Source organism: Bactrocera oleae, chromosome 6 (assembly GCF_042242935.1).
Source record: "Bactrocera oleae isolate idBacOlea1 chromosome 6, idBacOlea1, whole genome shotgun sequence".
NCBI classification, from domain to species: Eukaryota; Metazoa; Arthropoda; class Insecta; order Diptera; family Tephritidae; genus Bactrocera; species Bactrocera oleae.
The window spans coordinates 48,755,335-48,780,912 of NC_091540.1; the positions used below are offsets into that span (position 1 = coordinate 48,755,335).

The 25,578-nt window shown below is 34.0% G+C and overlaps 1 protein-coding gene across 1 annotated transcript in view; it reads left to right on the forward strand.

Annotated features, from left to right (window-relative positions):
- The window catches only part of RasGAP1 (Ras GTPase activating protein 1), a 33,721-nt gene extending 9,240 nt beyond the window's left edge, over nt 1-24,481 (forward strand). Inside the window, exons 3-6 of the mRNA XM_036362653.2 lie at nt 14,480-16,278; nt 16,351-16,634; nt 17,516-17,714; nt 21,005-24,481. Coding sequence (XP_036218546.2) covers nt 14,480-16,278; nt 16,351-16,634; nt 17,516-17,714; nt 21,005-21,724 — 3,002 coding nt within the window. The 3' untranslated portion in view covers nt 21,725-24,481. The remainder of the gene's footprint in view (nt 1-14,479; nt 16,279-16,350; nt 16,635-17,515; nt 17,715-21,004) is intronic.
- Nucleotides 24,482-25,578: the final 1,097 nt, after the last annotated feature.

Sequence of the window (25,578 nt, forward strand, 5' to 3'; positions counted from 1 at the left end):
TGAAATGTATGAAATAGGGCCTGACAATTTTCTGTCATAAATACTGAAGAATCACAATAATTGATATATTTATTTTCTAGTTTTCCTGCTGGAGCATAACAATTGCTTATATGTAGATATGTATCTGTAACCTGAACGAGTCGTCTTGTTTAGGCGAATGCTACACCAATTTCGAAGAAGCTTCATTTACTACATAAGTTAAGTTAGTTTCGATGGTTGATCCTCAAGATGAGAGTCGCACTTGGACTACTATATGTAGTCCTTTGTGAAACTATAAAATTAGTACTCCTGTATCCTATCTTATTGGTCGACAAAGCGACTTGAGGCCAATACAAATCTGCTTAGGCGTTTAATTTATATTCCTACCAGCTTAGTGGGTTATCTGAAAGTGTGAGCTTCCAAGTATTTAAGTATTGATCTCGCAAAGGCTGGTCAATCAAAAGGGTTGATATATCTCCACCACTTCTTCTTCCGTACAGCTGCTATCTGATAAGATTCTCAACCTTACAGCGCTGACGCCGATAGGGTAATAATAGGATCACCGGATCTCTTCGCTCGAGTAGCAGAACGCACGATTAGAGTAGCGCACCGATTCGTTTCCATTCGACTGATAGCGGGTCCAGGGCGTCTTTCCTTGACACCTAGTCAGCTTTGCAGTTACCTGTGATTCCGCTGTGGCCTGTCACCCATACTAGTCTTATAACAAAGTGATTCGATGCCCTTGAAAACGAAGTAAGACATTCCTTAACAGCTTTGAATGCGCAGTTAGTGAGCTAAGGCTTGTATCGTCGCCCTGCTATCAGAGTGTATAGTCACCTATCTCCGGAGCAGTCAATCTACCGCTACCTAAATAGCAGCAACCTCGGTTTGAAAAATGCTACAATAGTTAGGAAGTCTGAAACTAAAGCTTTACTTCCTTACCTCACTTTTCAAAAGAAAATTTGTGAACTTATACCATATACCATATGTACTATACTTAGGTACAATGGGCATCTATACAACTTCTTTGTAAACAAAGTTTATATGTATTTTTTTGTTTTTTTTTTTTTGAAAATATACGTGTATTTAATTATATATACATACATATGTATATTTTACTTATTCTACTTCTTACCATAATTGTATCCAACGAAAACTTGCAACTACATATTTCGAAGAAGGCTAGTCGTTTTTTTCGTGTATTGCGCTTTGTTTGTTTTTAAATACTATATAGTTATTTTATTCCGCACCATGGCTTGTATATTTTCATTTGAACTGAACCTACACTTATTAGCTAAATGATGTGCCATACCATTTTGCAATGTTGTTATATATATATCTCTTTGTGTTTGGATGCTGATATTTGTGTTGCTGTGCTTTTAATTACATATTTCCCCAACTGCGACCAGCTACACTAAGATAGGTATACTGCAGACGTTTGGTCAGTCAGCGAGTGAGTCGTCTTTATTGCTCCACGACGCCACCGCAACTTGGTATGAACCCAATGCTCATCAGCTATTGTTTATTCCAGCGTTGACGGCGTCTAACAACTTCACATCAGTAAAATAAGACAAAGAAGTCTGCACGCAACACACACGCAGTCACAATGTGTCTAAACAATATTTTGTTATACACGTATGTAATTAACGCAAGCGTGGAGTTGTTAAAAAAACAAAGCTCCACTCAAATCATTAGAACGACACAACTTAAAGAAAAGCAAGGTATAGTAACTTCAATTGCTGGAAGAAGTGTAGAAAATTACTTAAATTGTATAAAGTAGCTACAAAAAAAAACGCGATGTTGTTATACAACTTACAACAAAAAGTACAAGCACATTAACAACAAAAACAATAGCAACAACTAAAAGATACAAGTAAGACAAGAGAAAACGCAAGCTCGTTTTCAGAGGAACAAAAACTAAGCTGGAGACAACTCAAGCTAAGTCGGCAAGTCGGCTTGTCTACACTTCAGTCGTGCGCGAACATTGACTCTGACTTTGAGTTTTCTTTTATTCCTTGCTGAAGTTGCTATATTAACAAAAAAAAAAACATACATAAAATAGAAAAATACAATGCAGAAAACATAGAATTTTACACGAATCATCTACTCGCACTGTCGACTGTTGACTGATATGTTGGCTTAAACACGCAGTTGCTCATCATCATTATCGGCCGCGTCATAATTACACTCATCAGCCTTACAATTACGCATGCCTAGCCACTTGCATATATATACCATACATACAAGTATGTCTATCTTTAAAGAAATACAATAAATGCGAATGCGATCTATTTACAAATATATATTTGTATGTAAGCGTACTCGGTGCCACATGAGTATCATAATCGAAAGCCATGTTCGTATGCCTGCATATTGCTGCGGCTTGGCGGCACTATTCTATTTCACGCCTGACCCCATGGGGTTCAACTCAGCCCCAGTTTTAAGCTTGCACGCATTAGCCGCTGCAGCTCTGTAGCTGACCTTAAAATTAGAATTGACTTTTAATACGCACACAAGCAGCGAGCTTAAACATGTATTATATACATATGTAAATAATATCTACACACTATATGTATTGTATAAGTATGTACATATGATCATATGTTAGTAAAGTTAGAATAAAATAGTGCGGTGTTTGCTACCTCTAGCCCGGCTCCCCTGTAATTGAGACCACTTTCAATTTGGCCCCCCATTAGTTGTTGCTGCACTATCTGGGTGTGTATATTTCATACATATATACAGACATATGTGCATATATACATATGCATTTGTAGAAGTAAATGATCCTTTGACATTTACGTGCTTACTGCTCATAAATGTATCTAACTAGATTAAACTCACAAGCAACAATAATATGCTCTGCTGATAGCAAGTAAGCTCACGGCGCTAATGCGTTGTTTAGAAAGTGCGGCAAAATTATAGTGTGAATGAAATTATTTTTTATAATTTTATTTTTAATGAAATTGGCGCATTTAAGTTTACAAAGCTCGCGATGTAATTATGAAGTGCAGGACTTATATAGGTCTAAAAAATTGTAAATGTAATAGAATAAATATATTGTATATAATTATATGTAAGTTTACCACGAAGTTTGTAACAGTCACAAGATAACGTTGGAGGCCCTATAAAATATAGATATATGTTCATATAAATTTTTCCGGCATGCCGAGCTGAGTCGATTTAGTCATGCCCGTCTGTATGCATTAACACGCACTAGTTCTCAGTGTTGGAGTTAACGATCTGAAATTTCGCACATGTCCTTTTCTTTCCAAAAAGCTACTCATGTGTCGGAACCGCCAATATCGGATCACTATAGCATCTAGCTGTCATACAAACTGAACGATCGGAATCAAGTTATTGTAAGGAATATGTTGTATTGTGAAGGGTATTATAGCATCGGTGCAATCGAAGTTAACGTTTTTTCTTAAAATAAATTTTTCGACAAATTATCAGTTAACAAGCGACTGTTGGGGGAAAGTTGGTGCTTCAACTCAAAAATATTTTACTTTAATAATAATAACTGATTATTCCATCGAAGAAAAGTTTAAATAAATTTCGGAATGATCGGTTAATGCTGCGCTACGGTTTTCAAATGTAATATAAACTTATTAAAATTCGAAATATTTAGTACCCAGAATTTGTTGTTGCATATGATAAAGTTCAACAAGTTCTACAAAAGAATCATAGATATATATTTTTTTTAGCATTTTGCGGCAATATTGATATTGTTATAAAGCTAAATCTTCTCCTCCTCATTATAAACTTTTGTACTCACACATGCTGTGCTGTTATATTTTTATCGCTTGCGTAAATTAGGCCTTTGGCAGTGTTTATCTGGTCTTTTTCAATGTTTATACCAACTGTCCATCTTTTGTCTCTAAGTTAATTTACGCACAGTAGTTTTTTGTTTGTGCTGTTCGCAAATATTTTATCACTTTCTCTTAAATTCCGTAACTTAATCTTAGTAACGCAACAAACTTAGTGGATAATGTTTGTATGGCTAATTGCAACTGTTTTTGTTTTGTCTGAAACTTAACTTGTCTAATGAAAAAATAAAGAAAGCAAAGAAAATTTGACATTTCATGATTTGTGAGCACGCAAATATCACCCCATTGCTATATACATACATATGTACTTATGCTAGAGGTTAATGGCATATAATAATGTAAAATTTTTTTGGACACTTACTTTCTAGCCTCAATTAGGAAAAATATTTTGTTTTTATCATTAGTTTTTAAAAAAAAAGTTTAATCTTTAATGTCTAGTATTGTAGAAAACGTATATAGAATTTTTTTTTGTGGTAAGCTATTTACCGTTATTATTATTATAATTTATGTGAATTCAAAACTTAAAAGCTTAGCTAGCTTCAAAGTTTGTCATAAAAAAAGTTTGCTAACTCGACCTTTATACATTTATATATGTACATATACATTCAAACTATATAAATATACATATATGTATACATAGGTTGAATACTCGCACTGTGTAAAAGCAAACTAAAACGGATACGCATAACTTTTGAATCGCAAAAGCAGATGGAAGTTTGCCGGTGTTGCGCAATATCTTCTCGCCACTGAAGCTATCATTGGTGTAGCTGCTGTTCGTTTTCTATTGATGTTATTGTATTCTTTTTATGTGACCAAAGCTACATCCTGGTGCCTGCTTCGGTTGCTGTGTGCGCATGCACACATTGAATCACTTTAAGCGAACGTGTTCTCGTACTCCTCCTTCTTCCGCTGAATCTTTACTTTACAGCTTTGTCGGCTGCTAAAGTTCTATTGTTCAGTTCATTTTTGCAAGCTGATAGTTTTCTTTTGCGAACACATTTGAGTTGGGCAGCCCACCATGGCGACGCAAATAAGAAGTGCTGCATCATCAGCATCCCCTGTTCCTGGAAATCAAATTCATCCATACATACAAGTATATATCTATACAATTAGATACAGTCATGAAAATGAAGATCTGCAGGGTAGAGCCATATGTATATCATACATACATATGTATGCAGCATGTTGTAAAGGGTTACTTGAAAGGAGCATTAATATATTATTTAGGGAATTTATATTATTAATATATTTTTTAGTATTATTATTATTATTTATATTAAAATTGTTTCTTAATTTTTATAAACACATTGCCTTTATGTTAAGGTTGATTCATGACTAACCAAAAAAATGTTCACTTGCTGTGTATTTTTGGCTGCTTTTAATTGAATTAAATGAGCTACCGCTTAAGTTAATTAATATTAAAAAAATGCACATTTTCAAAATTTAGTATACTTTTTTAATCGGCGATTCATTTTTAAAAGTTTTGGATATTCTTTATCCCGTAGCCAATCTCCAAGAGGATCTCCGACAAAAGGTGACCGGCGGTGAGGAAGATTTCTCTCTGCTTAACATTTTCTTAAATGCAAAAACAAAAAAATATTATTACCCAGGTGAACGCAGGTAATGATCGAAGGGCTAGTCAATTTTTAAATTTTTGACAAAATTACGGCTTGCCATAAAAAATTCGTTTTTAGTAACAAAATTCTGCGAAATTATCAAAAATCTTATTCCTTCGATCATTATCAGACAAATAATCTAAGAAGGTCGTGTGAAAATTTCAAGTCGATCGGTACAGCCATTTCGGAGAATTTTTTCTCACCTACTCTAAAAACAGCGATCCGAAAAAAACACGTTTAAAGTTTGAATGCATGTACATTCAATTCAATTCGATATGCGAAAAAATCGATTATTTGTTTGAAATTTCGAAGTGAATATAACACTTTAAGATAATATAAATCTCATTTTTTAAATCAAAATGAGTGCCTTTAAACATTGTAGCTTATATTACGATTGATAAATAAAACTATGAGCTAGTCCCCCATTCACCATATATTTACCTTGACCTTCAAAAGCGTTTCGCTGCCCAAATGAGGAGCTTAAGATAGAAAAAAATACCTATTTCGAAGCTTAAAAACATTGAACCGGCATCGAAATGTGGGCGAACCATTACAACAATTGCATTACTCGAGAATAAAGTCATATTTTCATTCAAAAAAGTAGTTTCATTCTTGAGCAAAATAATTTTACTATTAACGAAAAAAATTTCTCATCGCTTAACATAATTTTCTGATGTAATTCAAAATAGTGACAAACGGCCGTGTCTACTGGAAACCCATTGTGTACTTATTTACTTATACTAAATTATACTACTATTTTCTTCAACTACACCCAAGTACGTAGTTACAATATACATATATGCGGATACGTGTTTGCCTTCTACCGTCATTTATTGCATTTTAATCATATCATACATTGGACATTTGATGAAATAAGTCCACAGTTTTAAATGATGGCTCACTCTTTGCGAACACGCAACTTACTGGCCATTGGTCCAAACAAAAGTTGGTTGTAAACACAGTTTTTTTTTCTCGCTTCGCTACAAAGCAAGCTGTACACATCACATATTGCCATCGGTGAGGCTGTGTTGCAGGTCAATCGTTACGCTGCCGTTGAATGAGAATGAGAACTGTGCTTCATGATCTTCAACATCTCTTAGCATGTGTGCAAGCACATGTGTTTTTTATGTGTATAAATATACATATATTTAGTGGTATTGGTTGGTTGTTGGTCCGGCTTCTTTTCCTGCCTGCCTGCAGGTAAACGATACACACATTCTATCTTAACTAACTGCACCGGTCGATACACCATCATCATTGTTATTGTTGTGTTGCTTCTTTTACATTTTGCTTATACAGATCCATACATATGTGTATATTTGTGTGTGTACGTGTAAGAACCAAGTTCAATTTCCGGTCTTATTGCTGCGGCTGCATCGGTACAATACACTTTGCGCTAAAGTCATAAAACGGGCATGGCGTTGACGTCGCTGTTGCTGTTGCTATTGCTTGTGTTGCCGTTGCGACTGCCGTTGATGATGATGCAGCTAATGAAGCTGCTTTGGCTACACATATACTCGTTTTAACTGCACTTTGTACAAGTGTGCTGGCCCACGCCTATTGCAACACATCGTTTCAGACGACTTGTACTGTACGAGTATATTAAACCTGTACCTAGTTCACCGCACATATTAATTCACACGTACAATAGAAGAGTTTGCTTGTATCCATACCCTGTTGGAAAATTGTGTTTTTTTTTTCTTCAGAATAAACGAATTATTAACATTAATAACCGAGGAGGTGACAATATGTGTGCCGTTTGACATTATTTTTGGATAATACAGTAGCTGAAGGTATTATGATCGGCACTGCTGACTATTTTCTGTATCTGTCTTCATAATTCAAGTTCTATATTACTAAGTCCCTATTATTATTTTTCCTTCCTTCTTATTATTAATTTTCTAAATTTGTATATATTGCACTTGTATTTCGGGCCGCTAGATTTCCAATTGAAAAATATATTGTTATTAACGATTATGGCTATTTTTGAACTGGTTACGAATTGGTTTACGTTTTCCTGTCAAAGCTATCACATGTACCGAACATATGTATACATACAAATATTAGTGTACATGCGCTTATGTGCTGTATATTGTATAGTATGCAGTGATCGTAATACCTTCTGTTATTCATCTTGCCCTCATCGATCGCTTTGAGCGCAAATACAACTGTTTCCTTCGCCGTGTTTTTCAAAGTCTGATATTTGTATGGTTTATTGCAGCTGCAGTTTACTCAATTTATTTATTTCCCATTTTTCACTCATTAATTATAGTTTCCTTCCAGTATAACTAACCAATACGTATGGTATGTATTCATTGTAGTTTGTATCTGGCGAGATACATATGTGTATCCTTCTTTGATATAGAAAAATCCGTGTATAGTAAAAATTCCACAATGCATTTATAAGTCAGGTTTGATAGCTTCGAAATTATTTCGATACAACTTAGGTTTTAGATTACGTAGCTTATCCCCAAAATGGCGGAGGCATCACACTTAGACGGCTAAGTGCAGTCCTTTGTGAAGCCAGATGAAAACGTTTGCATTTGAATATTAATTGAACTTAGGTACTTTATTTCTATTTTCGCTATTTGAAGAAAGTGTTGAGATGGTGGTAATCTTTAGAATTGTCCCGCAAGAATCCTGGTCGGGAATTGTCGAGTTAGAGCTCCTATAACTGTTGAAAGGTTGCTAAGGGCAAGAAGCTCAATATTCACCCCCTTATCCTTTACAAGCTAGGGAGTCGAGACATCCCCTCACTAGAGATCTGCAATGATCTGCAAGCCCGAACTTGGAGTTGATAGATACATAGTTTCCAAACTATCGAGACACCTTAGTTGGAAAAAAGTTTATGGTGTTCTTCTTATTTTCCATTGAAACTTTTACCTATATGTTTCTTTCTAGATAGTAATACAGCGAAAGCTACTATAATAGTACCAAGGGAACCCATCCCTTCGCAACCGGTGTTCAATATAATTGTTACTGCTTTATATGTTACGCACGAGAACGTAGACTCGCATAGAATACTATCCAATTCGGCTTGACACTGGTGGTATTAATAGCTTTAAGATAGAAGTGCTGTATCAAATAGTAACGTGAGGTAATTTGTTAATTATTTTAACTTAATTTATTCGAAACCTAAGCGTTAAAATTTTGTAGTAGGCTCAAAAGCTTTATTTCACAGTTACATTAGAATGTAATGAGCCATATATTATTAACCTTGAATTGCGACTGGCAATGTAGGGTGTTTTATGCACTTAACTCATGTAATGCCATTTTAATTCACTTTAGGCTTGAAAATAAAAATACTAGCTATTTCGCTTTCAATTAAAAAAGTATTGTGTGTCAAAAACTGCCCGACTTGGTTTCACGGCAATAATAAGCAAATTATTCGTCTATGCCACTTGACGTTCGCTACTTATTTAATACAAAGAAGTTCATAAACCATAAAAAAAAATATTCGTACAATTTCGTTCATGTTGTAACCTTCAGTGGCGTCCAAATGAAGCGACTTGATTAACTTGGCGATTTGTTGTTTTTGCTGTATTAAATTCATTTGAAGGAGACTCATACCACTAACATGTTTGGAATGCTATTGAATATGGCAAAACCAAACAGTATTATATATAAAATCATTTTAATGTATATTATATTTACAATGCCATGTAACAGACGGACGAACGGACGAAAAAAGAACAATAGCAAATGCGAAAGTGTCATTTGAACAGCTGGTAAGGTAATAGATTCCTTTTCTCATTAATCAAAACTTTTTCTGCCGGTGCTTGCCACTGCTGTAAGCTGCTGCTTGTATCTTTTCTTATTATTATACTGCTATTGTATGATTTTGTTTTACTTTTTTTATTTTTGCTGAGCCACCATATTTGGCGACAAGTTGTCATTGCTAAATGCTAAGTGAATTGCGAATAGAATTGTTTACGAAAATCATAAAAGCACTCGTGTTACATAAACTCGCGCGAATTGCAGCACCTTTGAGTGTAATTTCATAATGTGAAACTTATTATACTCGTATTCTATTTCGTAAATTACAAAAAACAAAGTATCATATATTTTATTATATTTATAATATTAAATGTAAAGCTGAGTCGATTGCCATATCCGCCCGTCTATCTGTATAGTCCCTCAATTTTTGAGATATCGGATGAAATTTTGCACACATCCTTTTCTCCCCAGGAAGCTGTTACACAAGTTGACCTATCAAAATCAAGTATTTGTATAAAAAAATTTTTTTTAGAAAATATCTTCACGAAATTTGGCACATAAATTTGCCCACATTTTAAAATTTTGCAACAATTTAGAAATTTTTTTTTTGTGATACTTTTACATTTTATAAATACCGATTTTTATCTGATTTTAAGTAATCTAATATATGTAAATAAAATCGTTGATGTTATCTCAAGCAAAATCGATTAAAATCAGAGTGGCGTTGGCCTGATCGATTGAGCCGTTTTTGTGGAAAATTAGTTTCCGATTCTGAAACTATCAATTGTTTAACTATTTCATTTAAAAATTTAATTTAATTTATGAATCACTTTGCGTATAATTAATGAAACGATTTATGAATATTATCGAACATTAACATACGTGTATACAAGTATATGTATCTTTGAGGCGGTTCGCTGTGCAATTATTTATTTTTACGCGCACACACTTTTCGTACCTGCCACCAAATAAAATGATACGAGGATTTTAAACGCAAATAATTATTTACATTTCTACATACATATGCATGTACCGTGCGCTACCGGGGATTCGCTACCGTTTGCGCAGTTCATAAGTAAATATAACTATTATTCATATTTCTATTTCACTTTCCGTATAACTAATATTTACTTTTGTTTCTCTGCTTTGTAAGTTTTTTTATACACAATGCATATGCTAACATATTGTACATAAATACATGCATACATACAACATATACATATGTGATGTGTACCCAATGTTAATGAAAATTTAAAAGAAAAATGCAAATTTGCAAATACAAAATTATTGATTCAGCATTCGTTTAGCGATATTTCGCTAGAAAAGCGGCATTTGTAAGCTTTGATTTTTATTCATATTATATATCATTAACCGAGACATGGGTGTGTGCACTCCTTTGTCGGAATTGTTATTGAGCGTGTATCCGTTTTTTACGGACCGGTAATGAAAAATAATAAATACATACATACATACATAATACGTTTAGAATTTAAATTTATATTTGGTTTATTCAGTCCTTGCTCAGAAACTTACTTCGATTATTTTCCTCATAATGCTAGTGCTAAGAGGGAGATTTTATTACATTTTTTTTATTCATTATACAAATTGTTTAAAAATTGCATAATCCGTGATAAAGTGCCACCGCAAGATAATGTGTCTTTCCAACATCCTTTCAATCAATCAATGATTTTGTTCGTTGTTGCTTATTCGTATTTTTCTATCTTTTATAAAGTTTTTAATTTGAACAATTTCCTCTTTGATAACACAATTTCGCTTAGTCATTTTGTAGTTAAAACGTCATTGGATTTCATTAAGCTAAATTGTGTCATTGTATTAATGTGTGTATAATATATGTACAAGCATATGTGTACATTACCAATATACATAATGTATGGTATATTTGTAGCGATGCCTTGGATAATAATCTATGCCAAATTTGTGAAGATAATTTTTTAAATAAAAAAGCTTTCCATACAAGAACTTGATTTCGATCGGACAGTTTCGTGAAGATATCTTGTCAAATAAAAAAGTTTACCGCTATAGTGATATAATATTGGCGAAATCTCAGATCGATAGCCTAACTTAGAGACTAGTTCGTGTATATATAGACAGACCGACACGGCTTAATCGACTCAGATTGTCACGCTAATCATTTATAAATATACTTTTAAGGGTCTTCGACGTTTTCCTCTAGATGTTACAAACTTAATATAACCCGGTTAGGGTATAAATATTAAGAAAAAAGGTATATAGTATTTCCATTTCATTTTATTGACACATTTTATAAGGGGCTGAAAGCAATCTAAGACCTTGTATTTGTGCTGATTGAAATGAGTGTTTGTTGATTGGTTTCAGTGCGTTACTTCCGCTCGGAAACAGACACTTAAAATAAACGGATTCGGTGATTAGATATACGATTCAATGATTTGCAAAATATTATAAAACGTTATAAATTTATTAAAGTCAGTGAATTGCTTGCTCTATCCACTTATCATACGCGCCTTTTATTACACTTTCCAATCCGATTGCGCGTTGAGAAAACAGCTGAGGCAACAATTCTGCTTTGCTTTAATATATATGTGTACATACAGTTACGGACAATAAAATAGAATTATTTTCAAAAAAAAAAAAAGTTTTACCACAGTTCTTGGGAGAAAACAATAAAAAAATTTTTTTAAACATTTTAAAAGCAAAAATAAATTAATTTAAATTTAAGTTTAGAATCATTGAATCATAACTCGTGAGTTGTCGACCATTATACTTAAAAATGCATATTAGTTAGATATTGTTGCAAAACTTTTATTTACGAGTACGGCAACGCAACTTTTTGGCATAGATTCCGACCTTATTCCGTATTGAATACCACACTTCTTGGGCGTTTTCTTACAATTCCTCCTTATTTCGTGGTTTAATGGGATCCAACTTTTCTATCGGACAAATAATTAAAGATTTTTAATTATTTCGGAACCATCTATTTGATTTTATGTTATTGTCAGTAACTGTATATTTTCCGTCAGTACATATATTTTTAGTCTTACATCTAAGTATAGTATTTCTATATGTATGTATATATGTAAGTTTGTAGCAATGTATGCACACAACATTCCTTTGGTGGCATTCACTAATCGCATTCTAAATGATAAGATTACTTAGCACATCTTTTCCATTTTATTTTGCTCGTTTCCCTTGAATTGGCAGTTCATTCATTTGTTGTTTTGCTATTTGTACTTCATTTCCGCTAACTTGCTATTTTTTCATTCACTCTCCTAGAAGTGGTTGTTGTAGTTTTTGTTTTTCTTATCTACTGCCCGGCTTTACGGTGCTTTAGACGATTCGATATCATATTCGCTCGTCCCATATATACATATTTGTATATACACATGCAAACCTACATAAGTATATATATATATATATACTTTACATACATAAATATGTCTACTATATACTGCTACGATTGCGCTTATTGACTGTTTTCGTAATAGCTCTTGTTGATATTCTGGCAATTTTCTTGAATGGCGGGCGACACGGGCTCTCAATTCTCCCTACACTCTTAGTACTTTTTGCGCGAGTAGAATGTCACGTCAAAATAAAATAATTGCCTCTGTCAACACAACACCTACGAATGTACGTATGTATGTGTATACCTTCATTCAATGGGTGAAGTTCACTTCATTCATGCATACTGCTTATTCTTATCAATGAGTCTTTTTGGCAGCGTTTGCCAAACTGTCTGTTTTGCAAATTTTGATGTTGTAAATGAAGAGCCGTTTGAAAAGTGGAAATTTATTTATTTTTTAACATTATTTTAAAAATACCTTATACTCTAGTATTTTAGAATAAAATATGTTTTATAAAAAATCAAATTCCATAAACACATACATATGTAAGTATTAATGGAAGGAAGTGCTGAATGCCATGGTGTGATCATTCAAAGAAAATTTCTGAAATACAAAATAAAAACTAGCAATCAGCAGAAGTTTTTTGGTTCCCTTTCACTGCGTCGTCTCCGTCGTAAAATTAATGACACTTCCGCTAAGGAGGAGAAGCTAGGTATTACGTTGAACGCCACGCGCTGCTAAACCAGCCACACATATGCACATATGTAGAAGTATAATAAATATGCCTGTTTATAGTTCCATACTGGGTATATACCATATTCTTTTGTACCACAGCTCGGATGTTCTCCGACCTTTACTACGACATTCAGTTTGTAGTATGTATGTATGTAGTATTTCGCAAATTCTTATACGCTGCGGTTGTACTCATTCCCTTTATGCCTTTTCGTCCGTTGAATGACTTTGACTTTCCGCTGAAACAACATCGGCACAATGCCTTTATATGCGTGTGATATGCCAATGCCGGCATCTCCGTCGTCAACGCCATGAATGGCAGGAAGTCACGTTTTCGCTTCCTCTGCTTGCGGCATTTTCATATGTTTTTCTTTCAGTAGGTTTTATTTTTTTTGCTACATTCGGTTGCCTTGTCACATTGATATTTCATAAATTATACAGGCATGCATACAAACATATTGTATACATACATATAGTATATCATAATTTTATGCGTACCCGATATGTATCTACTATAATTTGCTTACGTATAGCCTTTGAGGGTTGGCGCGGCAATAGCTTGCGCGTTTGCCGCCATCACTAGTTTTGGGCACTTGGCCAAAAAGTTGGGCATACCACTACCATTTTCATTCATTGATTTCTCTACAGGTTCGTGTTTAATATTTAGTATACATTTAATGAGTTATACGGCTAGCAGGCAGGCAGGCACGTCAAGGTCGCAAGGCGTGGTGGAATTCGATTTCATTAGCCATTGATGACATGGCCTGACGGGTGTGAGTAAGTGGCTAGATTCTAGTATATACGCTACTCTATATGCGTTAAATGAAGAACGCGTGGGGCGAGCGGATAGCAGATGAATGTTTATGTGATTTTTGTTAGAAAATTATTCGAAATCGCTGTGTTAAAAAGAAAAGCTCACATGTGACGTGCATAATTTAAACAAAAAAAAATTATCTATTCATATGTATACATATGTATGTATTAGCTATTACCATGTATGTATTTATATTGAATCTTCTAAAAAACTGGTTGCTTTATCAATTTTTTTAAGAGAAATATACAAATTCATTTGTTTTTAACTATTCCTTAAATTGTATTTAAGAACTTGCACTCACTTTGAATGATAAATAGAGCCTCTACACTTTTTGTTGCGATTGAAGTCGAAAGGTTGGGAGAACAACAATCGATTTGCACTTTTTTTTTTAAACTATACCCGATTTCTCTTGTAGAATAACGAATACTAAATAATATATATATTTACTCCTTACAGGGGAAGCTAAGAACCTGAGCAGTCGCAATGCGGCGAACACCAGTTGCAGCACACAAGGCGTACGCGATGTATACTGCACAATCGCACTTGATCAGGAAGAAATCTGTCGCACGCCTACCATCGAACGCACATTGGCGCCATTTTTTGGCGAGGAGTATCAGTTCAAAATACCACGACGGTTCCGCTATCTCTCCATATATGTTTGGGATCGTGATCGACACATGAAACAAGACAAACCAATTGGCAAGATAGCGATTAAACGCGAAGAACTGCATATGTACAACCACAAGGATAATTGGTTTGCATTGCGGCCGGTCGATTCGGATTCCGAGGTGCAGGGTATGGCTCACATTGAGGTGCAATATGAAGAGGTGCAACCGCCAGTACATGAGCAACGTATAAACCTAATACGACCCAGCGAATATGATCGCAGTGACATTATCGAGGATATTAGCCACCATCATCATCAGCATCAAGCGCATCAGAATGATTACAAAGAGAATAGTGAACTGAGTAATATACAACGTGGTTCCCTGAAATCGCGTGGTCTTTTCGGCACACATAACGAACACAGTACGAATTGGAAGAATGTGATGGCAATACGGCATGCACGTGTTGCGGTCCGTTGTTTGGAATGTGTTGATTTAGCTAAAAAGAATGGCACTTGTGATCCGTATGTTATATTTACAGCGACTTACACGAACAAACGACAAGTGACGAGACGCACAAAAGTGCGTGAGAAAACCGTTAATCCGGAATTCGATGAGACGGTGTACTTTGATCTCTGTATCGATGCTGATAACTCGACAGCAAAGTCGATTTCCTCACATCATGATGCCAGTACAACGAACTCCAATAAGGGTTATACAATTTATCCGCTCGGCGGTGCTGATCTCTGTGAGATTTCCGTTGCTTTGTGGCATAATTCCGCGGGCATGGCCGATAAAGTGTTCCTCGGTGAAGTGAAAATACCCATTTCAAGTCAACAACAACAAATCGTCGCCCAACAATCTGCGTGGTATTTTTTACAACCACGCTCAGCCAGTGCAACGAATCGTTCGTTATCGTCCACACCGCGTTCATGCGCTACCCCACCTGGTACACGACTCAGTTGCGACAGCACGATCGGTACGTTACGCCTCAAATTACTTTATACCGCTGATCATGTCTTCCCGCTGGCGACCTATGATGACTTAATGAATCTGCTGTTGGAGTCGGTCGACCAACGACCTATCACTGTGTCCGCCGTCTCTATACTAGGTGAACTAGTGTCGTGTAAGACGGATATGGCGCAACCATTGGTACGGCTATTCACACACACTGGTCGTATTGCATCGATTATCAAAGCTTTGGCCGACTATGAAATTTCAAATCTTACTGATCCTACAACGATTTTTCGCGGTAATACGCTTGTTTCAAAAATGATGGACGAAGCTATGCGACTATCTGGCCTGCCTTATCTACATCAGACGCTGCGTCCGGTACTCGCGCAAATACTGGCGGAAAAGAAACCCTGCGAAATAGATCCATCCAAAGTTAAGGATCGTTCAGCAGTCGATACAAATTTAAATCATCTGCAAGTTTATGTGGAACGTGTATTCGATGCAATTACGAAAAGTGCGGAGCGCTGTCCGAAGGTGCTCTGTCAGATATTTCACGATCTGCGCGAATGTGCTGGACGACATTTCCCACGGAATCATGAAGTGCGATATTCAGTGGTATCCGGTTTCATATTTTTACGTTTCTTCGCACCAGCCATACTTGGTCCAAAGTTGTTCGATTTAACGTCAGAACCACTTGTGAGTACTTACCTATTGACATTTAGCCTTTTATTTATAAGAATATTATAATTTTATCTCTATTGCTTATAGGATCACCAAACGAATCGTACGTTAACACTAATTTCGAAAACCATACAATCACTTGGGAATTTGGTGAGCTCACGTTCTTCACAGCAGCCAAACAAAGAAGAATATACGGGTCAGCTATATAAGCGGTTCTACACAGAGAAGCATGTGACGGCAGTTAAACACTTCTTGGAGGTGATTTCCACGCCAGGCGAGGATTGTCGACTGCAAGGAGATTCAGCCAATATATTGTTGCCAGTTGTGTGCCCTGCAGATGGTACACTCGAACCAGTATTACTTAAAGAGGGGTAAGTTTTGTAATTTTTGAAAAACAATATATTAAATTAAAGCTTTTGGTCTATTGCTGGCATTCTCTAATATATACATATATACGGTTTCGCTTTGTTCTTTTATCTTCGGAAAAATATAAACACATTTGCACAACCACCATCATTTCAACGTAACCAACGCAAAATCATTGCTAACATCTACCATAAATTCATCTGAAATGTATTTCCAACGTAACTAACAAATTTACTAACATAGCGATGGGTAAGGATTATTCAAGATTTTAGCACGAATCATTAGAGTTGGTCCAAAGTTTTTATTTTCAACATTTTTTTGAACTCTGTATACTATGAGCAATTTTATTTCGTTTTTCTAAAATTTATATTAACATTTTAGTTTTGCAATAAATACCTCCATAAAAATAATCAATTGTGACAAAGTAAAGTAATATTTATTTATAATGTATTAAAGTCATACAAATTGTAAGATCAAATTCTCTACAAGGATCTTTCTATACGCTTTTATGCTATATGGAATGCACCTGTGAAGGCTATTATAGCTTCGGTGCAGCCGAAGTAAACGTTTTTTCTTGTTGGTAAATTTCCAATTTCTATTTAGTGACAACAGTTATGCATGTTAAAACACGTACTTTACCTTTTTTTCGAATATGGACAACGAAATTTTTTAATAATTTGAAATAATTTTTTTTTTTATTTGAATGTATCACGTTTGCTAGGCGTTTTTATTATTTTCTACTTTAATTTCTTTATTTAAAGTTTTCTTTTTTTGCGATTTATACTCTCAGTTTCTCTATCTAATACACCGCACATATTGTATATAAGCAACCTAAATGCAAATTCTATAACTAACATTATGTTCACGTACACTTTTGCACATGCAGGATGATGACGAAATATCCACAGGGCCGTAAACGATTCGGTCGTAGGCGTTTCAAACAGCGTTACTTTCGTCTAACCACAAAAACCCTCAGCTATGCCAAATCAAAGGGCAAACAACCCATCTGTGATATACCATTGTCGGAGATTGAGCGCGTCGAGCAGCTGAATGAGAAAAGTTTTAAAATGCAAAACTGTTTTAAGGTGAGTAACACACTAAATAAGTACATGCATGTACATTTAGATGTATTAACAAACATACATTAGTATCTATGTATTATAAAAACAAAAAGCACAATAAATTAATAAGCACCACTAAAATGACAGTGAGCATATAACAAGCCGATTTTAAATACACCGAATACACATAATGCCCACATATTATTGATGTCATATACATACATATGTGGACATATTTGCTATGCTGTAATTACGCGTAATTGCAAAGCCATTTATAGTTCACAATGTCACAACGCCATTGCTGTTAGGCTTTGATGTTTGGCAGTTAGTAGTATTGTCAACGCTAACTTATTGCATTTCGCAAATTCCAAATCACACTTGAAAGTGTCTTGTGCAAAACCACTTCGGTGTTCAATTTTGCGCTCAATTGTGGGCGCCATATCGACACTCTTACATACATATGCCAGTTAAGTTGTATTGTTTGGCCCAACATTGGCGGTTGACTTCTTTTACAATTAGCCAGACGATCATAGGCGGTATTGCCTATTTTCTGTTAATTGGCATTTTGTATTACGGTATGTATTAAATAATTAAAAAATATGCGGCAACGTTTAGCTTGTGGAACTTAATGGGTGTGACCACAAATATATATAAAATATAAAACTGCGCATATTTGCATAGATATGCCGGCAAAGAGTGGTAATAAATGAAAACCCACACAGCAAATATTTTCATCGATATTTGCATTTGAATAGCAACAGTGTACAAGTAATTCTCACCGTGCACAATACAATTGCTTTTGAGAAATCTTAAATGCGCGGAAATCAAAATTTCCCTTTTGCCTTTCTAAGGTTTATAATACGCTTTACACTTTCTGTATATTTATAACCCTATGAAAATGTACAATTATGCAGCAATGCGTGCACGTAATGTTAAAAATAAATTTACACGCAAAATTGTTTGCGTAAACTCGCATTTTCTTTGATTACCCACGATTTCACCTATTTTTAACGCTCGAACAATGCCGCCCCATCCATTCATTTAGCAAGTTTTTACTTTTCTTCGACTGAAATGAAGATTTACATAAATTCTTTGCTATAATTAAAAATGTACATTGTTTCGCGTGTTTCCCAGACATTTGTTATCTTTCTGGTGTGGCAAGCGAACATAATATCTGTGCCATTTACACATACCTAGATAGTATAGGTATTGGTACGAACATACATATCTTCATTCATGGGCATCAATATAAAGTACCTATAAGAGAAATATATATATTAACATAATTCCAACGCCCACAGTAAAGTAGCTCACCACTTCAACACACACACACATATATATACACCTAAAAAAGCTTACATTTATAAACATAATAAACTATATACACATAAATGTTATTTACGTTAACTTCGGCTTCTGCAACACACTAGACCTGAAGACTTCGCCGGCGCATTGAAGACACCATATTCATAGTGAAATCATCGCTTGGCATCGGGCGTTTGTTTTGATGGCGAATTATGTTGCACATTGTATTATTGTGTTAACCAGTAGTGTGTAAAATATACATTTAAATATACAGCGTCTACAAATAGGGATGATCTAATTTTGACAGCTCGTGACGGCCATGTTTGTTTACGGGTTTGTGTCAAATTTTGTCATTGTGTTCAGTAACGTTTGCCATTTTATCATGTCACGTTTCATTTTGGGGTCATATCCTCTTGTGGTTCAGGAAACGCATTTGCATGGTATGCCTGGTATCAAGCCTTCTTTCTTTCAAAATGAGGCTGGAAATGCCGTTACCATCAATAACGAACGTTATAATACGACGTTAACCGACTTTTTTCCCCGGAATTTGATAAAAACGACCCGGACAATCTCTATTTCCAACAAGATTGTTGTACCGCCTCATGGACACATGGACATATTGCGGGCAAAGCGCTGCGACTCATTCATTCCGGGAAATGGCCCAGTCAAATGACCGCCAAGATCATGCGATTTAATGCCTCTAGATTACTTTCTCTGGGGGTATGTTATATCAAAAGCTGACGGCAATCAGCCAGCAACGCTTGAGGAGCTCGAAGACAACACTCAGCGCTCTATAGCTTAAATGCTGCAGCGGGACATTGAAAATTGGCATAAACGGGTGGAGATATACAAATGGCGTCATGATTGTGTTCAAATCATAAATGGCATAAAATGATCTGCATAACAAAAAAAAAACCGAACCCATTTTGACCAAATTTGAGTGTTTTATTTCATTTGAACATCACGTGGTTCTTGTTGGTAGACCCTATATGTACGCTGCATTTATATTCATCTCTAAGTGTACCAAGTCTAATTGTTTTTGCAATAGTTATTGCAACAATAAAAAAGCGCAACATAATGAGCATCGCGTTTCACACGAAACAATTTCAATAGTGTTTTTGCAGCTATTGTAGAGAAGTTGTAAAAAATATAATAACAGTACGCTCAAGTTAGCTAGAGAATACGATATTTATATGCCATCTCGTGTGTTATTCATCAGTTCCCATATGTTTAGTATGTGTTTCTATACTTGCCACTTGCAGGCTTCCGCGCCATTAACACTTTCCCTAGTACAAAAAACTTCCGTTGAACAATTTAGTGTATATTTTTGTACGTATCCTTATTGCAGCCTAAAAATATAGTTTCAAATTCACTTACGATTTAAGCCTTTTTTAATACTGTTAGAAATAAAGGTACATTTTTTTAAATATACCAAATGTAGTATAGTAATACTATAAATTGATAGAATTGGATTAATCTGAAAAAAAACACTATATTATAATTCTGCAATAATTTCTGTCCTATTCACGGCTCGAAACATAGCGTATTCATGTAAATGCTCATACTTTTGCAACGTGTCAATTATTGCACTACAGAAATTAATCGTTTTATCTTGGCGCATGCTTGTCCCAGTGCGCCGGTTCACAACAATTTGTGTGCACTTTATTAGCTTTTGTTCAAATTGTTGCTACACCTAGTTGTAAAATAATTAACTATTGATGTCCCAACATCCTAAGTCATTACATACATACATACATTTGTGTATTATTATAATATACTTTTGTTTGTGTAAGGCGCTTACAAATTTTTCACTATTTTTTCTTATGGATAGCTGGAACTTTAAAACAATGTGTACAAACAATGTTGAAATGTGGAATTTTTCTTTTTATTTCTCTAAATCATTTAATTACCATAATTTTTTTTAAACTTAAATAATTTGTATTTATCAAAATTCAATTACTATAAAGTTTTATTAACCTCAAATAATTAATTAAAATTTTTTCTTGCAGATCATCCGTAAAGAGCGTTCGCTTATTATACAGGCAACGAATTGTGTGGAAGAGCGCGAATGGGTCGATTTGTTGCACAAGATTTGCCTTACCAATTCCATCCGCATGCAGTATTTTCATCCGTCCGCCTTTGTGAACGGCATATACAGTTGTTGTTCGCGTTCGGACGAGAACGCACCCGGCTGTCGCACTGTCTCCGCTGAAGCGATCAATTACTTTCAAATGGATCTTGTCACCTCACTCGATCCTGCGCTTGATCTACAACGCATACACACGTTAATTATGTCGCATATGACACAACTGGTGGCACCGCTTGATCCCATTGCCTTTCATCATTTGCAGCAGGGCCACAATCCACTAGGGCCCACCGCTTTGGCGTTGCAACAACAATCGCCAGCCGCTTATGCGGAATTTCAAAATACAATCGAACAACTGCGCAAAGTAGCATACGCCATCGATCGCGATCATCGCAACTACAAAGCTGGCATAGCGCGTGAACTGAAGTATGGCAGTCGCCAGGCGCCGATTGGTGATGACAACTATTTGCATATGATGCATGCGGCCGGTCACTTCAATTTGCAGCAACATCAACAGCATCAGCAACAACACCAGCAGCACCAACAACAAGTCGTATTGCACACACAACAACAACAACAGCTGCAACCGCAAGTTTTACCACAAATGCAACATGTGCGCGCATATCCGTACCAGCTAAAATAGCTGATGCAATGAAAATTGTGGCGCGTTGAACCGACTTTTCAGTGTTAGAAAATAGGAGTATGTAGTTGTAATATACCTATGTGTAGTAGAAGATAGATAAGAAGCGCTTCGCTTGGGACGTTATGTACCTAAACACTTGAAAAGCAATAGGTACTTACTTACCAAACAAATTTATGTAAAATGGCAGCTATAAGTGGGCATGACGCTCATTTCTTTACGTTTTTTTTTACCTATGAAACTCAATTAGTAATGCGTCTGATAATCGTTATAGTGCTGATTTGGACAGAAGCCCCCAACGGTGTGCTGTTAAAAGTTATAACGTATAACTTACTCACTTTCCAGAAATGTAACATAAATACCAAGCAACCAATACTACAAGCAAAAGTTCAAATTCTGTATAAAAAATTATGTTCTAAATATTTTTTATTATATAATATATATATACATTATTGCGTAAATCTATTTAACAAATACTTATTTGTACGGATTATTATTAATATACTAAAATAATCGCATCCGTATACGCATGCGTATATACGTGTGAGACTATTTATTTTATACAACGCTATTATATAAATATATACCTACTTATTATTATATAATTGTATACAAATTTTAAGTGACATTAGGCAAGAGTGTGCAACTGCAAGCGTTAGTTCTAAATTAAACGCTTTGTAGTGTGTTTGTAGATATACTTATATATAGATATAAATATATATTTACATATATATTATACTTATACGAGTACGTAGCATGTAACACGATTTATTTATAAACTTAAATTAAAACCTCTGACTTAACATACACTGGGCACCTCAATTCACAGAGGTCAGTAGTGCATAGTTGAAACAGATAAAAAATTAACTCCAATTTACTGCATTATATGCAATGCTCCAAGCTGAAAAAAAATGAAATTTGTTCTGATAAAAGCTTTTGTATAATAACTGTTGAACTAGGAGAAAGCGATAACTGTTATGCAACTAGTAATAATTGAAATTATACAAGTATTTTATGCATTCGTGTAGGGAAATTGTATAGCAGAGCAGAATTAATTAATTATAAACTAACTTAATGAAGTTTAAGCAGGAACAGATCTAAACACTGAAACATCTCAACGCATAATATTCTGCAAATAAGCTTTACCTATCTAAATTTATTTAAAAAAAAACGAAAGATATATGTTGAAAGAGTTTGTATACAACTTAATTATACTATATAACTTGAATTCTTAAGAATGTCTTGTAAATTAATTGTAACATAATTATTAAAGATATTTGTTATTAATTTCTAGCGTTTCTAAATTATTGCCAACTTCATTACTTAATGTTACTTGTTTAAATTATAAAAAAATCTACAGTATATGTTAATATCATAAATTGTTATTGGCTAACATAAACGTTTCCATTATATTGAAAATATATTTTATTCAGAGGCATTTAGTTATATACTTAAAGACTGAAAGGTTACAAGAGTCAATGAACATTAAAAAAAAGAAAGAAAAAAAAACAAAAAAATGTGAATGCTTATTTGCAGAAAGTAATCCGTATGTGGAATAGCAACAGGTTTCTACAACTTTATCGCACACTATTGTACTTGCTCCTCAGCATTTTATTTATTGTAAAATTAAAACAAGGAAATGCAATAGTTGAATAATATTCTAAAGCACATTGGAAAATAAATAAATTTTTCCTTTACTAACAAAATAAAAAATGAACAGTCCCGCGTGTCATTAAACAAATATTATAGCAAACAAATAATTTCCTCTCGCACTGAATTTGTAATAATAAATCATACATCCAAACATACAAACATACAAACCTAAAATCAATAATCTCATTTCATTTACATACATACATATGTTCACCGAAAAACAATGCAACACTTTATGTAACTTAATAAATTTGCGCTTACTTGAATTTAAATTTAAAACTACAGTTTACTTGTTGCTGTTCGTTGTACTTTCAATGAAAAATAATACATGGCTTCTAGTATGTTTCCTTTACTTTTTTAAGATCCTTTGAAAAACACAGTCTTCCCATTTGTGTCTTCGCGTTTGTAATCATTTCATTTTTCCGTACATCGAATTTTGTTTGTGCTTTTACCGTTTTCATTTGAACAAAAGCATTCCATTCATGCTACATACTACCGTTTTCGTTGAATTCAAACTTACATATTTAAAGAGTAACATAAATGAATATTTAATTTAATTTTATTTAATTGTAAATTTTAATTTCGCATAATTATTTTTAAGATTGTATATACATTAATGCAATACCCAAACCTACAAAATAAAACATCAATGTCGCATTTATTAATAACATTGACAACGATTACATACACACAAACACATACATGCATACGAAATACTACATAATTACTGTATAGAAAGGGCGCCATAATTTAGCGTTTTTAACATATAATTGTATTTACATGAATACTTAAGCATTTCTCGATTAATCATTTGTTCGTTTCATAATCAACTTTTGCATTAAGTTATTCCTTTATTATTTAAATTTTTGAATTAGTTAATTTTTGTCTAATTACTTTCAGTTCTTGTAAATTATTACCGAATTAGCAAGTTTTGCTTTTTACTATTACAATTATGATTATAATTAAATAACCATTATTATTATTATTATTATATTATTGAAAAAACGTTTTGTATTAATTTAAAATATGTTTAAGTTTGTAAGCGGTACAAAATTTTTTTATTAAAGAAACTTCCAACTTGGCATTTATGACTAGTAAGAACGAAAACACATTTTGTTTTATTTGCAACATTAATCACTACTAAGGCAATTTTTGTGCATTTGGTTTACACTATCAGGTCTTACACTATATACACAATATATAATTTTAAAAAATTAGATATTTTTCCAAATTTCAATTTAATTAATTTAAAAACAAAAATTAGCTGCTCTTCCAAATTCTTTAGTCATCGACTCATTGTGATTGCATTTTGTAAAAAAAAAACTGTAAAAAAAAATACTCTAAACATTTCGTAGGACGTAAATACATATTACAAAGCAATTTCTGAGTGGTAATCGTTATAGAAAATTAGAAAATGTCTACATGGACTATAGTTTTTACAAGTAAGCGTCCCTTTACAAAAATTATGCATAGCAAAAAATTAGTGAAAATTTGCAAAACAATCGATTCAAAATTCAAGCTAAATTTCTAAAAGTAGCTGCAAGAGATTAGATTTATTGACGAAAATAAATGCATGAAATGTGTCTGAACTATTTATTTACAAAACAATTTAAAAATTACGTTCAGAGGTAAGTTACAGTTTTGTGTTTTTAGGGTTAATATAATATATTATATATAATCAACTGAAGCCCAGTGAAAATAAACTATTTTCGACCCTCTGTATATGGCTGAATAGTAGTGATCTCCGTGATATTTTGTACGAGTGTTATTAAAAAGTTTGAAACTACCAACCGAACGTCATTTGAGATCTCATCAATGTTTTTGACTTTAAATATACTAAAAATATCGATTTAAATCCCCGTTATACGCAAATAATATAATGATTTCTGTTGCTTTCGTTATGTTTCCACGTACATATATACTATAGGTTAACGAGATTGCCGATTTATGTTCTGCTATTGGCTTTGTATCCATATACTCGTATAACGGTGAGCATAAAATGATGTTTCAATAGATTAATTGATGACTTGTTCAAGAACATGTTATTCGGTTCCAAAACTATATGATATAGATTCATACTTATTGATTCTTACCTTAACCTCCAATAGTAATAAAAATATAATGAATAAAAAAATTGAGTACACAACTCCTACTTTCTCCTATTCTTCTATAACAAACAAGTATTTTGCTGATTGATAACGCGA